This window comes from Antechinus flavipes, chromosome 6, assembly GCF_016432865.1.
Source record: "Antechinus flavipes isolate AdamAnt ecotype Samford, QLD, Australia chromosome 6, AdamAnt_v2, whole genome shotgun sequence".
NCBI lineage: Eukaryota > Metazoa > Chordata > Mammalia > Dasyuromorphia > Dasyuridae > Antechinus > Antechinus flavipes.
In genome coordinates, this window is record NC_067403.1 from 166,514,566 (window position 1) to 166,530,846 (window position 16,281).

The window sequence follows — 16,281 nt, forward strand, 5'->3', positions numbered from 1 at the left end:
TAAAAGGACAAAGACATACAAGTTTTATTACCAAATCAAAGTTAATTAAGTGTATTTATAGTTTCCGTTAAAATTTTTTATCAGTACTGATATATCCCTCTCTCTTACCGTGGTGGGTTTGAAGGAGCATTGACAGATGCAAAGTAGTCCTGGTTTACTTGGCAGCCTCGAATAACTTCTGATACAGTGTTAATGGTCTGTTAAGAAAAATTTAAATATCAGAAAATAAATAAAAAAGAAGGGCTAATGCTGACCAGAGTAGGGAAAAAACTTAACTGCTTTTCTTTCAGCTTAATCTCCAACTGCAAAGGCTATTAGCAAATAATTTGTAGCAATTAAAATCTCACATTTCTTACAAATACACTCATAAATGTCCCTCACTTTCTACTAACATCCTATAAATAACCTTAAAATTCATGTTACTTTAGGAATACTTTAGAAAAACAAGACAATCTTTTGTGATTGGATGAAATAATAGCTAATGAATCATTTAAGCAATTTTATAAGGATACAAAAAGCAAAGCGCATAAAAATCAGTATAACCACAACTTCTTTCTTTAGCATTTGCAAACCACCTCTTCCCAGTCAAAGTAATGGTTTGATAAAAGCATGTATTCATTTATTTACTGTCAGAGAATCCTTTGAATGCAGTAGTTTCGCATTTTGACCTTTTTTTGATTGTCTTTAATAAAAAAAAAAAAAAAAAAACACTATCAACATAACACCTCTCAGGACATATACTCTAATGATTTCCTACATGTATAATTGTAGTGGCACTAATATATGCTTTAACTTGGTGCCTTGTGACCCATACATGTGTTAGAGATAGTTTGTCTGGGACGAGGGACCTCCTAAAGTAATCCTCTTTACTTGGCCAGGGCTGTGCTCACCCTGGATATGCTTTATCTTCACAGGGGTAATTTCCCAGGAGAATGGGACTAGAAAAACTGCTATTTCTAAAGTTGTTGGATTTAAGATCCTGGCTGTCTCCATTGGGTCCAAAAGGAAATGATGATCAAATGAAATACTAAACTTTCACTATCACTCTACAAAGCTTACTTAGGATTACTGAGATCCTGTACGTTGAAGTATTTGTTTTACTTAGCTTGACCCACCTGTAGCAAATGTTGGTATTTTGAAGATTGTGAATGCAATATGCACAGAGTACATCCCTGTCTTACCCTCATAGCCCTTTATAATCTGAAGAGCTGCCAAAACCAAAAAGCTCGTCCTTTTGCAACTCGCAGGTAATAAAACTTATCTGGCTGGTCCATAGATGGCAGAAATTGAGGTAATCCAAACTAGTAAAGCTTCCATAGATCACTAAGACTTGCTTTCTGACGTCCATATGGCCTAAAATGAGACATTTCAGTGGACCTTTTGGGGAGGCTTTATATAACAGATTTATTTAATAAAAAGATGATTTCCACCTTAAAAAATTTTTTTAGCCTTTTTTTTTTAGGGAAATAATCTCTTCTTCCAAAATTGAGGTTCTTAGCCATTTTCAATTGATAAATGTTTAAGGGATATAGAAAGCTTTCAGAGGAAGAAATCAAAGCTATCAATAACCATGTTAAAAAATGCTTTTAATCATTAATAGAGAAGTGACTATTAAAACAACTCATTCTTCCATTTGATTGGCCAAGTCGACAAAAAATGGAAAATGGCAATTGCTAAAGAAGTTATAGGTTCACAAATGCAATGCTGGTCAAGTTGTGAACTAGTCCAACCTCTCTGGAGAGCAATTTAGAACTAGATGCATACTCTTAGACCAGTAGTACATAGGTCTGTACCCCAAAGAAACCAAAGAGACTAAGGATTCATATATATATGTAGAGCTGTTCTTTTCGTGGTGGCAAAAAACTGAAAACTGCCCATCAACTGAGGAATGTTTGAACAAAGTGTGGTGCTAAATACTATTATGCTATTAAGAAATAATAGAGATGACTTCAAAAAAACCTTAAATGAGCTAATGCAAAGTGAAATAAGGAGAACCAGAAAATTTATTCAATAATAATAATACCATAAAAATAATGAACTTTGAAAGACTTAGTAAGTGACCCACACAATGGCCAAAAAATTCATGATTAAACATGCAATCTATTTCCAGATAGAAAACTGCTAAATGGACCTCCAATATAGTTTAAAACATATTTTCTCTTCTTTCTGGATATGGCTAATGCTGCTATTTGTTTTGCATAACTACAAATATGTGATCTAAGACTTTTTATATTTTCTTCCCTTCTTAATAGGAGGGGAAGGAGAGAGAATTCAGAACAGAATAAAAAGAACTAATTTTTTTAAAAGAGATTCTTAATCTGGAGTTTGAAAACTTATTTAAAAAAAAAATTTTAGAATTACTTCTATGTAACTGGCTTCCTTTACATATGACTGATCCCATATATTTTATGTATTTAAAAATATCATTTAAGAACTTTGCCATAAACTAATAATCAATAAATATTTAATAAGTACCTGCAGGGCAGGCATTGTGCTTGGTAAAGGTGTTCAAACACAAAGAATGGAACAATGCATATAATTTCAAAGGGTGGGTAAAGAGCACATTTGTAAATATATTCAACATAAATGAAATGTAATAACAGGGGAAAGCATTAATAACAGGTTAATGCTCTGGTAGCGACGAAAAGTTTCAGGCAGAAAATGGTACTTTATCTACATCTGAAAAGAAGAGAAAGAACAGGCGACAGAGGAAAGAAAAGATACATTCAAGGAAATAAGTGATGGAGGATCTTATGAGGAACACAGAGAAAATCAGCTTATATGAAACACAGAATGCAGCCAAATAAAACTGCAAAGATAAGTTGAAGCCAGTTATCCAGATTTTTAAAATTATGCTAAACAGGAATTTATATTTTATTTGGGGGGCAAGATAATAGGAAACCAATGGAGTTGATTAAGGAAGTCACATATTGCATTTAAATTTGCTAGCATTGTGTAAGATGGGTTGTAGTAGCAGAAATGAGACTGGAAGACTAATTGGGAAGCTATTACAATAACTAGGAGAGAGGTAATATGGTCTTAAATAAACTGGGTATGTGGGGTGAAGAAGAGTAAGGAGTTGAGGATAATGCTGAGATTATAAACCTTGGAGACCAAAGGCAACACTTCCTTCAACAGAAATGGAAATTTCAAAGAGGAAAGGATTTAGAAATAAACAGACCTGATGTTTAGATTTGTGAGTCATCTACATAGAGATAATAGCTAAAGCTATGGAAGTTGATAAAGTTACCAAGAGTGTTCCTAGGGAAAGACAAAGCTTAAGACAGGAGTCTGAGAAGCAACTATGGTTATGGGGGAATAGGGGGGTAGGATATGGATTATGCACCAGCAACTAAAACTGAGAAAAAATATCTTATAAGATTAGCCTCTTTTATAGTGTTTTTAGGCTTGCAAAGCCCTTCAAAATATTATTTTATTCAATCCTCACAACTCAGGGGAAGGCAGATGCTATTATTACCTCCATCTTATAGATGAGGAAACTGAGGCACATAAGGTCGCACAGCTATTGTTTGACACTAGAGCTAAACTCAGGTCTTCCTGACTCCCAGTTCCCTCTCCATCCACTGAACCACTGAGCTGCTCTCTTACATCATCACATTTTACAAGGTGCTAATGTTATTTACTATACATCTTATAATTCTTAAGAGAATGTAAATTCTGGAGCTCCATTTTAGTCCTCTTCTGCCTTGGAACTTCCAGCAAAGTGACTTTCATAGAACACATGACAAGTAAATGAATTCCCTAATGAAGCTAATTCCCAGCCTCAATTTGCTGTGGCATATGGCCTTTCTCCAAATAGTTCAGTTCCCAATATCAGATACTTTACCTCAGTCAGAATATCAGCAGGAACACCAGTAGCCATTAAGATAATACAAAGTTGTTGCAACAATCCACAGTGATACATTGCCTTCTGGCAGCTGCTGGTAGCACCTGGAGGATTTGTAGGTGATACCAGAACACGAACAAGCTAGGTTATGGAAAGGAGAAAAAAAGAATTGTTTTTAAAATAGAAGGAAAGTGTAAAATAAAGCCTAAACAGACACAAATTTACTTCTTGGCGAAAATTACAAATTTATTATTATGCAAAATTTATTTAATAAGAGGAATCTGTCAACAAGCAAATATTGTGTATTAATATAAATTTTGAAAGCCAGGTCACGTTCACAAAGCCAGATAAAAAGAAAACAAAACGGATTTAGAAAAATAGACTAGCAAGGACATGGAAATACTATTATAGAAAAAAAAAAGTCAAAAGAAGATTTGTACTTCAGACCTTAAAATGTATTAAAAAGTGAAAATACTGAAGTTGCCTGGTTCTGGCCAAAAAGCCAGGAAAAAACAGACCAATGGAAAAGACTAATAGATCTAATTTAAAATAAAAAGATCACAGATTTAGAGCTCAAAGAACTTTGGATGTCATCTACACCAAACTCCTCATTTTAGGATGAAAAATCTGAGTACTAGAGAGGTAAAGGCTGTTCTGGGGTCACATAGGCAAGTAGGAGAACTATGATCTCAGGCTTTCCTTCTCAAGATTTGATGCCCTTTCAACTGTAACACACTCACAAATCTTTGCCTAATAAATAATAAGGAAGGGAATTTAAAAATTTTTAAAAATGAAGACTACAAAGAAGTTACCCATTGCTTTATTCATTTGCAAAATGTAACGTTTTCAATTTTGTAAAAAAAAAAAAATTAAAATTAAAATTTTGACAATCCCCATGGTCACTAAGACTTTTTCTCAAGTATTTGATCAAATTCAGTGTTTCAAACCATTATCAATTGTACATTCCAGATAAACCGGACTACTACAGATTCCTTATGCTCAGTCCAGCCTCTCTTGCTTTTGTGTTCTTGCTCAGTCATTCCCATTATGCCTGGCACATCTTCTCCCTCCTCTTCTTCCACATCTTCACCTGATGAAATAATTTTCTTCCTTCAAGAACTAATTCACATGATATACCTGGTCAGATGCAATCACTTACTTTCCTACCTGTCTCTATTCTCCAGTTTACTTAGGACATTTATCAAAGCTATTTATGTACATGTCAAGATACACTCACTAAAATCAGTTAAAAATAAGTGGACCAAGGGTCTTATGTGAGGAACAGAAAGATCAGAATATGTATAAGTGAATAAAATGAAAAAAAAGATAGGAATGGTAGAAAGGGACAAATTATAAAAAATTTTAAAGCTAAACAAAATTTTAGATTTGCTCCTGAAGGTAACGGGGGCCAGTGGAATTTACTGAAAACAAGGTAACAGGACTGATTTTGCACATCAGGGTAATCCACTGGACAGATGAATGGAAGAGAGACTGGGGTAAGGTGACATGAGGCAGAGAGAGCAATTAAAAGCATCTTGTTGTTTATAATCTTTATATCTGCAATGCCTAACACAATGCATAGCACATAGTAAGCATTTTTATGGAATTAATATATTTTTATCAAATTTAACCAAATGGTTCAAATTAGAAAATCATCCACTTTTAATTATATGCTCTCTTTTCACAAACAACAACTATGCACAATGGAGAGAACATTGGATAAATGCTTAATGAGTACTTGTTAATCTGAGAGAGATTCAGAAAAACTGGATTCTACTATTAGCTCTACCATTAGATCTCTAGGTCCAGCCTGAAAGAAATATTACAAATACTTGAGACAAAAGTTACTACATTATTCTAGATTTATGATTTCTACTATGCTATGCTGTAAATTAGCATTATAACTTTAAGTATTTGTAATGAACTTTTAAATAAAATATGATCAGGTAAATGCTGGAGCTGAAAATTCTTCACTGGACTCTAGAGTATGAAAAGCTTTTAGCTCACAATGCTATTTTTCCAAGTCAAGAAATTCTATCTATAAAATTAAAACAAAGGATTAATCTATTCTTTATTGTAAAATTCTTCAATAATCACCACAAGCACAGTCAAATACTTTATTCTGAAGAGATAAGAAGTTCTTACCATATTTGTATCAAAAAACAAAATAAAAGGAGCAGCTAGGTGGCGCAGTAGATAGAGCACAAGCCCTGAAGTCAGGAAGACCTGAGTTCAAACATGACCTCAGACACTTAACATTTCCTAGCTATGTGACCCTGGGCAAGTCACTTAAGTGCAACTGCTTCAGCAAAAAAAATAAAATAAAACAAAACATTTTACCTGAAGCATCAGATGAAGATTAGTCACTTTCTGTGCAGACCAGCCAGAATTGTCATCACCAACCTCAAACCAAGGTTTCATACGCTGAATGTATGAACCTTCTTTGAAAAAATTCTGATTGGAATTATTGTTCTTTAACAAATTTTGAAGCAGGAGGAGACAATCTTCAACTACTATACCTGAAAAGACAAACTTGTTGAAGTTAAGACCTGAAAGAAAATTATGAAGCATTTTTGCTTGCAAACACTATCAGGCAGATATTGAGCTGTACTATCTTTTTGTTTATGACATCTTCTAAGTTTTCTCTTCCTTTTTCCTATTCTTCAAACCTATTATAAGCTCTACTATGGCAACATTTTACAAAATAATATCCTACTTTCTAAGGGGAAGAGGTGGCTGGCACCATATAAAATACTTAATAGGACAAAGATGGTAACAAGTGGGTGTTTCCCCATTTGAGATATGAAATAGAATTGCAAGTTCCATATTATTAGGAACTAAAACGGGATAGAAAAATTTCCATCCTTTCATTGTTCACAGCTCTATAAAAGGAATGCTATTTCCAAAATATTTAACCAGCAAGTGTTATAATAATATTCAGTTATTCTGAATATTTTTAAAAAGCTCAACCTCTGGCCTTACCTTTTTTAGTGTTACTATATTAGTTGTGTCTGATTCTTCATGACCCTGTGAACCATATCATGCCAATATTGTTCATGGGATTTTCTTAGCAGAATAGTTTGCCATTTCCTTCTCCAGTGAATCAGAGTTAAAACACCTTGGCCATAGTCACACAGCTAGCATCTGAGTCCAAATTTGAACTGGACCTGTGACTGCCTGAGTCTTGTCTACTGAACTACCTAGCTGCTGTTACTACATATAGTACTTTTAAAAACAAATACTCTATTTGTTAACATATCATCTTTTTGGCTTTTACTTTTGTTAGCTTCTGTTCACCAGCCCCTAGTACAACAGGCAATTATACTTTACTACAATGGATATAGTATTTTATATTAAAAGAGAAAAAAGAGGTACAAACCTGGTTTCTGACATAACCTAAAAATACATGCATTCTTCTTTTATATTACTTATATATATTTATATTTTTTCATTTCTAATAACTATTTATATTTTATACCAAATATAAACAGGTGACAAGACTGCAAATTTAACTTGTTCATACCATACCTCCATCACTGTTTCCCTCCTCTGTGATGATGTCCAGTAACCTCTCAAAAGCATTTTCAAAAGCAACAATTTTCTGGATTGCTGCATTGCTTCTTGTCAATGCCTGCAGTAATAAGACACCCTAGTAGGGAACAGGGAAAAGAATGGTTAATAGAGCTTAAGTTATTAATAGGAAATGAGAGCCACTTAAAATCATAACATTATACAAGAGCGGGAAGAGGTCTCAGAAATCATTTAGTCTAATGTCCTCATTTTAACAGACAAGGAAACTAAGGACCAGAGAGATTATCTATCTATCTATCTATACACACACACACACACACACACACACACACACACACACATTAAAAAAAGGTTATACAGCTATTTATAAGCAATAAAACGTAATTTCATGGAAAGCCACATTGTATTTCAAACTATATGTTAACAGAAAAAAGTTTTACACATAAAAATTAAGGACCTGACTACATGGTTATAGTGTGAGCAATATCATGAGACTAAGTTAATGACTGTATGTCACCAGCCGTGTGCCCAAGTGATCTGTGTGTAGTTCTATTAGTCCACAGTAGACTAGTTATCTTCATCACAATTTAGGAAAGATGTTAATAAGTTGGAACAGTTTCAGAGGAAGGGAACCAGAACAATAAAGGGACTCAAGTTCATACCCTAGCAAGGGAAGGAACTGGAACGGTTGGTTCTGAAGAGAAAAAAAAAATTAGGAGGAACACAAGAACTGTCTTTAAATATTTTAGGAGTTTCCAAATGGAAGAGGCATCAAGTAAATGCTGCTTAGAGGTTTGTTTTGGTAGAATTTAATAAATAAAGCAAAGAACCTACATATCTTGCCAATAATCTTCTTGATATTAGCCATGGAAAATAATGCAAAATTACTAAGAAAAAATGAATCACAGAGGGCAGAGATAAAAGCAATGAGTGAAAGTTGCAAATAAGAAAATTTAAACCTAATGCAATAAGAAGTAAAATCAAAAGGCTGAATGGGCTGTCTCAGGCATTATCAAGATGCCCCCCATTTTAAGCAAAGGCCACTGTCAAATAAGATGCAAAAGTGGCCACTGAAATTCCTTATATCAACGCCAAAAATCTGTTATAAACTCCACTGGTCATTAATTAGCTGAATCATTTTCTCTCTGGGCCACAGCTTTCTCATTATAAAATAAGCAGGTAGAAATGAGATGTTCAAAAATCCCTTGAGGTTTTAAAATTCTCTGCTCTCTCTCTCTCTCTCTCTCTTTCTGTCTCTCTCTCTTTCTGTCTCTCTCTCTCTCTTTCTCTCTCACACACACTCACACTCACACACACACACACACACACACACACACACACACACACTCACACTCACACACTCTCTCTTTCCTTACACATGAAAGAACATTATCTGGTAATACCAAATAATGACAAAGAAAACCATTCAAGAGTCTTTACATTAATGTATGTAATAAAAGACAAGTCTTATATGTAAAATCTTTGAAGGTATAATAGACAGTAACTATACTTTTAAGTAAGTTATGCTAATTGTTCAAAATCAAATCAGCAAAATACTCAGCCTTAATAAATAAGTTCAACTACATATATTCCAATGGCCTAGACTAGAGCATGTCAAAATCTATATGACTCTAAGAACTCTAAATCTGGGCAAAACCCCTATAGCGGTAAGTCTTTGACATTAGCTCATACACTTCAGTGTCCACAGGGCCCTCCTTTGTATTGTGGGGAAAGGAATGGACATAACACTATACTGACATTATTTCTCAGAAAGAGGCTGAAGTGCTATACTGCAGGGCTTCTTAAACTTTTTCTACTCATAACCCCTTTTTGCCTGAGAAATTTTTATACCACCTCAACTCAAATCTCAGCCAAGATGTTTCTGGCAGTATTTGTGCATGCACAAAACGTGCAAAATGCCCATGCTGTATGTTCAGAACCAAGGTTGCAGAGAAATTTTTTGATGTAACACAAAGCAAGTACTGCCAGAATCATTTTGGGATCATTATGCATTTGATTTTAAATTAATTTTTTGTTCACTGAATTCAGAAATCTTTTACTGTTGCCAAATTTCTTGTGATCCTCTCATTCAATTACATAACCCAAATGGCAGGGATAGAGAGCCTTTTTTCTGCAAAGGGCCATTTGAATATTTATAACATCAGTTGCAGGCTATACAAAGTAACTGACTACTAGAACTCAAGAAGTAGAAGATGGTTCTACCTAGCTTTCAGCTCATCTTTGCCTGTGGTTAATTGTGTGAAGGGAGGATTCCCCACCTTTGCCATATGTGGTTATGATACACAGTTTAAGAAGTTTTGCTCTACAGAACTATATGGCAATAAATATTCTGGTTAAAATAAGTATCTGTATAAAAAAGCATCAAAGAAACAATACTGTTCTATATTATCCTTTATGGAACTAAAAGAAAAACCAAAAACTAGATGATCATTCTCTCCTATTGAATTCATACAAAATTACAAATCAAGTTCAGAGGCTTTTAGGTTCCTGGATTGTTTTTTTAAATGATATCAAGAAGAAAAATTTAACAACTTCAGTCTCCTGAATCCTTGCTTACTTACGTCATTACGTATAACTTCCCTGGAATCAGCAAGCAAATCCATTAATCTTGAAACACCTAGAATAAGCAAATCATGTGATTTATAGTCCAAAAAATACATCTTAAAAAGTGAAACAAAGTATCAAAAGTGAACTCACTTTTACAGTTCCATTTTCAAACATTTTTATAATCTGAAATTATGCGAGTGTCTTACCCATAGGACTGACAAGAATAATCTGCTGCACCTGTGGCCCCTGTTGTTTTAAAAGTGTGGTAAGAAGCTTCACTCCAGGCCAACGAACATGGAAATCAAACTCCTGCAATATAGAATATAAAATATTTATATGTACTTTTAGACAAGGAAAAAATGTTTTAAAATGATCATAGTATATAAAAATCATAGTTAAATATCTTTAAAAAAATTTTAAAAAATTAATTTGAGAGTCGATGGACATTGGTAAAGGGACATAGAGCACTAATTGAAACTGGCAATTTATTATTGACTAGATAAAAAAGAACTGTAGAAATGAGACAAATAGCAGAAAGTATTTCTAGAAATAGTACATCTTAAGATCAACATGCTTGAACTGTTTAATTATTGTTCAGATATAAAATTTCACAATCTCCCTTGATATAATGGTTAAATTTATGTAGAAAACATCTTACAAAGTCTAATACATTAATACTTATGTCAATGTCATTCCTAGCATCCAGAGTGAAATTTTTCTATGGAGAGAAGGGAGAGGAGCCAGTCTTCCATCTCCCCTATTTTTCCATTTGAGTTTTCCTGATTTCTGTCACACTATTCCATAGAGAGAGTAGTGAATGGAAAGTCTTCCCAATTGTTAGTACTAAAATTCTGCTCCTTAAGATAACAAAATTCTGGGAAGATGACAGAATAAGGTCTCCTAGGGACAGTCTCCTCCACTAGAGGAAATAAGACATATAAGAAAATAAAACCTAAATTCAAAGAGCTCACTGACAAGAAGAGTGGCAGAATATCCTAACAAGATAAACTTTAAGGGTTCTCTCTTCATCATCTTCTGTCTGCTGTAGTTTGGGGCACGTTTTCTTTTCAGGCTCCTAGGGAGATTCCTCAACTTTTATATACACCCCACTGTTTCCAGATTTTTTCTTAGCTTCCCAACTCTACCAGACAGTCTGGTAATTCAAGTGATTGCTATATCTGGCTCCTGACTTTTGAGCTAAATCCAGGAAAGAGAAGAAAGAATCCTACCACCTGGTCAACTTAAAGATCATTAGTCATACTATCCTGAGTCTCAAGAAGGAAAAGAGGTAATTGTGGATGAGGGTGACACCAGTGCAGAAGGGAAGAGATCAAAAAGTATTACTGATTACAAATAGTCATTATAGCAAGGAAGCAATCAATCACCAAAAATCAATAGTGTAGTAGGGAGGGGATCCTCCGGGAAGAGATGTGAGAGCCTGCCTCAGGTCTCTTGTGACTCTCTTACTGTGACTGAAAAGAGACTAGTAGAGATGAACAACAGACTATTATTTGAGCCTACTAGTCTCCCTGCAATGTCCCAATTGGCAATGACTGATAGAAATAGGAAATAACAGAAAACAGGCAACAAGTGCTATGGGAGGTACACTAAATGTCAGGTTTTCTGAAGGGGAGAAACTAATAATAAGTATATATTTCAGTAAAAACACAAAAGAAAAATCACCAAGTATGAACTGGTTTATCCATTTTGGAAAGCAAGTATGCTAAAACAAAACAAAACAAAACACACACACACATACACATACACATACACATACACACACACACAACCAACCAAACAAATAAACAAATTCAGTGATTAAAATGCCCTTACTCTTTCTGACATCTGAGATCCTACTAAGATCACTAGTAGAAGTCAAACCAAAATAAAGGTCAAAAAGACAGCCTCCCTTTCCCCCCCATTCACCCAAATTTTCAATTGCCTTTTTTTTTGGTAGTAGCAAAAATATTAAAAACACGGGAGATACTCATTAATTTGAGAAATGGCTAAGCATACTATGGTAATAATTGGAATATTTCTTTCCTGTAAGAAACTGGGAATACAAAGACAACAGAGTAACAAACGATTCAAATGAACTGATGTAAAGTTAAAAAGAAAGAACCAAAATGCAAAGAAGCGAATAGCAGTAACCTTGGAAGGACACAAGAGTAGGACAGCTTTGAGAGTAACATTAAATATATTGTATCAGGGATTCAAACTATTTGTGGTTTCATAATTCTACTCTACATACAAAAATGCTAGTTTTATTCTGTATTTATTTCAAATAAAAATTTTAATAAAGTTGAGTGAGTCAATATTCAGAAAGTTATTAATCATGTTTATTTTTAACGATAGAAAAAGAGGAAAACATTGTCTTGCTTTAGGAAAAGGAAAAAAACAAATAAACAAGTGTAGAGGGCCACAGATAGTGGAGGAATTCTGGGGGAGGTATAAGACCCTTCAGCCCAGAGGGAACCTGATAATAATGTTTGGTTCAGCTTCCCATCTACCCTAAGGGCTCTCAGTCTTCCTGAGAAGAAAGGAAGCAGTGACCACCTGCCTTGTGATTAAAGTAGAGTGATACCAACTGGCAAAGAGTCATCTATACACAATAGCAAGTTGTTTATGTAGTCCAGCATGTCCAGTGTTGCTTTAGGTATATAAGGATATTAGGGTATACAAGGGTGAGAATTTGAAATAAACCGACTCCATATTTGACCATCCATGTGAGTCTTGCCTCATCACTCTTCCTCTAAGACCAAGGACTAGGGATGGTACCAAGATCCTTCAAAGAGCTAATCTGGACACATTTGGCGCCCCAAACGTGGGGCCTAGAAGATACATAACAAACAAGGATAACAAATAAGAATAAAAACAACCTGAAGATTAAGTGCTGTATGTAATGTAATTTCTTCATCTACTGAGATAATCATGTGGCTTTTGTTAGTTTGGTTATTGATGTAGTCAATTATGCTAGTAGTTTTCCTAATATTAAACCAGCTCTATATTCCTGGTATAAATCCTACTTGGTCATGGTGTATTTTCTTTTTTTTTTTTTTTTGCTAATATTTTATTTAAGATTTTTGCAACAATATTCATTAGGAAAATTGGTCTAAAATTTCTTTCTCTGTTTTCATCCTGTTTTAGGTATCAGTTCCATGCCCATGTTATAAAAGGAACTGGTAGAAGTCCTTGAGTAAAAGATTGGAAACCTGAGTAGCTGGGAAGACTGTGTTACTCTCAAGAGTGATATGGAAACTAAAAAGGATGGAGATTTTGAATTGAGGCATCCTATTTAAGATGCCAAAGGAAAGTTGGTACATGGGACTGGGGCTCAGCAAAGATGATACATTGGCTAGATTTCTAGTAGAAGAATCAGTGATGCAGTACACAGAATGCCAAGTCTAAATTTAGAAATTCTAAATTCAAATTCAGCCTCAGACACTTACCTAGCTATGTGACTTTGGACAAGTCACTTAACCTAGTTTGCCTCAGTTTTCTCATCCTTAAAATGAGCTGGAGAAAGAAATGGCAAACCACTCCAGTCTCTTTGCCAAGAAAACCCCAAACAGGGTCATTGAAGAGTCAGACAAGTAAAGATTTCTCAGAGCCTATAGGGTAAAGTAGATCAGACCCCAGGCCTAAGTTTCAGGTTCCTAGATGTCATGTGACCATTAATGGAATCTGCTCATGCCAAATAAGGAGACATTGATGTACACTGGTCAATAGTCCCTTCCATGTTCCTGAAGAATTCAGTCTAACCAATGAAATTTAAAAATTAACAGGGCAAGAGGGATGGGGAGGAGAGAAGAGAAGAGAAGCCTGCAGCTTTTTGGCTATATAACCTAGCTTCTGCTTCTGTACTGGGGCCCACCCTGCCTCCTGAGTGTGCTGGCCCACTTTTTGCAAGAACCGAATAAAGGCTGTTTATCTGTAGACACTTCTGAGAAGGCAATTTGGGTAAGGGAGTTCCAGCACCCCATCCCACACAGACACAACTGAAATAGTTGAGCAACAACATAAGTATCACAAAAACTAAAGAAAAGAGAATATACATGAGCAAAACAAAATGGATAGTAAAGACTTGGCCTAAGCTAATAAGGTTAAGGAATGAGAAAAGGCCATTAGATATGGGAATTGTGAAAATTAAATATTGATCCTGTGTTTAATATTTTTATTTAAATCTATAATTGATTCTATTCAACAAACACATTCTATATTCTTTTTTGTCTTCGAATATAGAAGCTCATAAGTTCATCCATCTCTCACAATTAGATGATGAAGTTTATTATATTTCAAAAAAATCTTTACAATTATTTTAGAAGTTCAATGCTCTCATAAAACATTTTAATTGAGAGGAAATGTTATCCTAATACCACCTGCAAATCCCTTTGTGCTCCTCAGAAACTGTCATCTTGTGCACTTCTTGAAAGCAGACAAGCTGACCTTGCACCATCTTTGTTTCATCAGTGTCCAATTAAAAGTAATCTTTGTTCTCAATCCCTGATTCCAGGGAGTCTGCTATCCTTAGCCCACTAGCAATGGTCTTGCGACTAGGTCGCATAAATCTATAAAGTATCTTTTTAAGGCAGAGAGGGGATGGTCCCAATTCCACGAGTTTGAGTATGAAACTCTTCCCAATGTAACCAATCATGATTTTTCATTTCCTGATGTTGCCAAGTCTTTCACCAATGGTGTATGATTTCCTCCATTTTATTCTTTGTTCTATGCTTAGAAAAAGGCTCTGCAACTTCACCTCTTTATCTCTGACTAAACTGAGACAGGCTACTAGACCTGTATTATGAGTAGATATGAAAATTAACTATTATACTGCTCAGAGAAAACACACCTCTCTTGACTTGTGTTGAATTTCACTTGTGACCCAGTCATGATAACGCTGGAGAAGGCAGTTTCATTTAATGATGAAGTCAGAAGTCAAACTTCAGCATTAAGAAGTGAAAGAAGAGACAAAAAGCCAACAAGGAAGAATGATAGCCAATAAAAAGGAAAGATCAGGAGAGAGCTTTCTGAAAATGAGAATATGAGAGTACATGTATGTGCAGTATAGACTAATGAGGAGTGAGCAGGGATGGATAGAGGAGACCAACTGCTGGAATACACAAAGGTATATGAAGAGGTATTAGCCCCAGCAAGAAAAGCAGCTTTTTCATGCATAAGAGGAGTGAAAGAGAAGATAATAAAGGAAGACATCTCAGTATTTTAAGGTGAGGAAGGAGGGAGAGAAGGGAGCGTCAGTGTTTTTGGTAAAGTAGGAGGTGCGAATTTAGGGTTCTTAGCAGGGAGAATGTCAGGGGATGGAGGGAAGGTATAATGGGAGACTGGAGGAGGGATTAAAAAGGTAAGGAACAGCTGCTAGGTTGAGAAAGATAATTGTTTGGGGAAGTATAAAAGGACTGCCTTGCTGCAGTAAGAACCAGATGAAATTATTTAAAATAAATCTGTAGTGGATCCAATAAGCATAGTTTTGTGATTTTCTCCAATTCTGTTCAGCAAGATATTCAGTTACACACATTCAAACAAAAAAAAAGTTATTATTTTAAAATAATAATGGAAAACTAAGAAATGATTTTTCATTTAGCTAGGAAAAGAAAGGGACTTAAATGCATGCGGGACCAAGGAGTAGCATATTTCTATTTGTTATTTGATTTTCTATTTTAATAGTAGCAAGAATTGGATTTATTAATACCTCAAAGAATCAAGTGTCAATTGTGTCAACTGACAATGTGTATTTTTAAAAAAATCCATAAAGCAAAGAAAATAATGATATAGGATGAAAATTTTTATTTCAAAGTAAAATTTATTGCATCAGTTATCACACCTGGTCCTTCTATTGTTAAAAGTCTCACAACAAATGAGAATGAGCAAGAACATCAATGCGCTAAAGAAACTTAAGGGTTGTTTTTTTTCCCCAATTCTGTTAACTAGGACATAACTAACGAACAAAAATTAACTATGTGAAACCATAATACCATCAGTATATCTTGGTTTGATTTTTTATTTTTTTTCTAAAGAGTAAAATCAAGACCATAGTAGGTATAAGAAAGGAGTATCTCAGGAGGAAAAATCTTATTAGTAATTCAATATTTCAGATACCCAGCTAGGGTGTCTACTTAGCTGTGGAGAGGAAGAAATGAAATGAGAATTCTAAATAATAACTAGTCAGGGCTCAAGACGAGGTAAATAAGTCTCAAGTCTCAATTTCTCCCCCTGACGTTGGGATTTTAAGAAAACAGGACAAAAAATTGAGAGTGAAGAGGGGACCCCAGAACTCTGAAAATCCTTGAAGGAGAAAATCTCCTTCAACTCTACTTCAG

The 16,281-nt window shown here is 34.7% G+C and overlaps 1 protein-coding gene across 2 annotated transcripts in view; it reads right to left on the minus strand.

The window, feature by feature from the left end:
- Nucleotides 1–16,281, minus strand: part of USO1 (USO1 vesicle transport factor) — an 84,682-nt gene that overhangs the window by 27,127 nt on the left and 41,274 nt on the right. For both annotated transcript variants that reach the window (XM_051967142.1, XM_051967143.1), the window contains exons 6-11: nt 10,153–10,255; nt 9,961–10,016; nt 7,376–7,496; nt 6,188–6,366; nt 3,848–3,988; nt 109–197 (exon numbers count right to left, since the gene is read on the minus strand). In XM_051967142.1, coding sequence (XP_051823102.1) covers nt 109–197; nt 3,848–3,988; nt 6,188–6,366; nt 7,376–7,496; nt 9,961–10,016; nt 10,153–10,255 — 689 coding nt within the window. The remainder of the gene's footprint in view (nt 1–108; nt 198–3,847; nt 3,989–6,187; nt 6,367–7,375; nt 7,497–9,960; nt 10,017–10,152; nt 10,256–16,281) is intronic.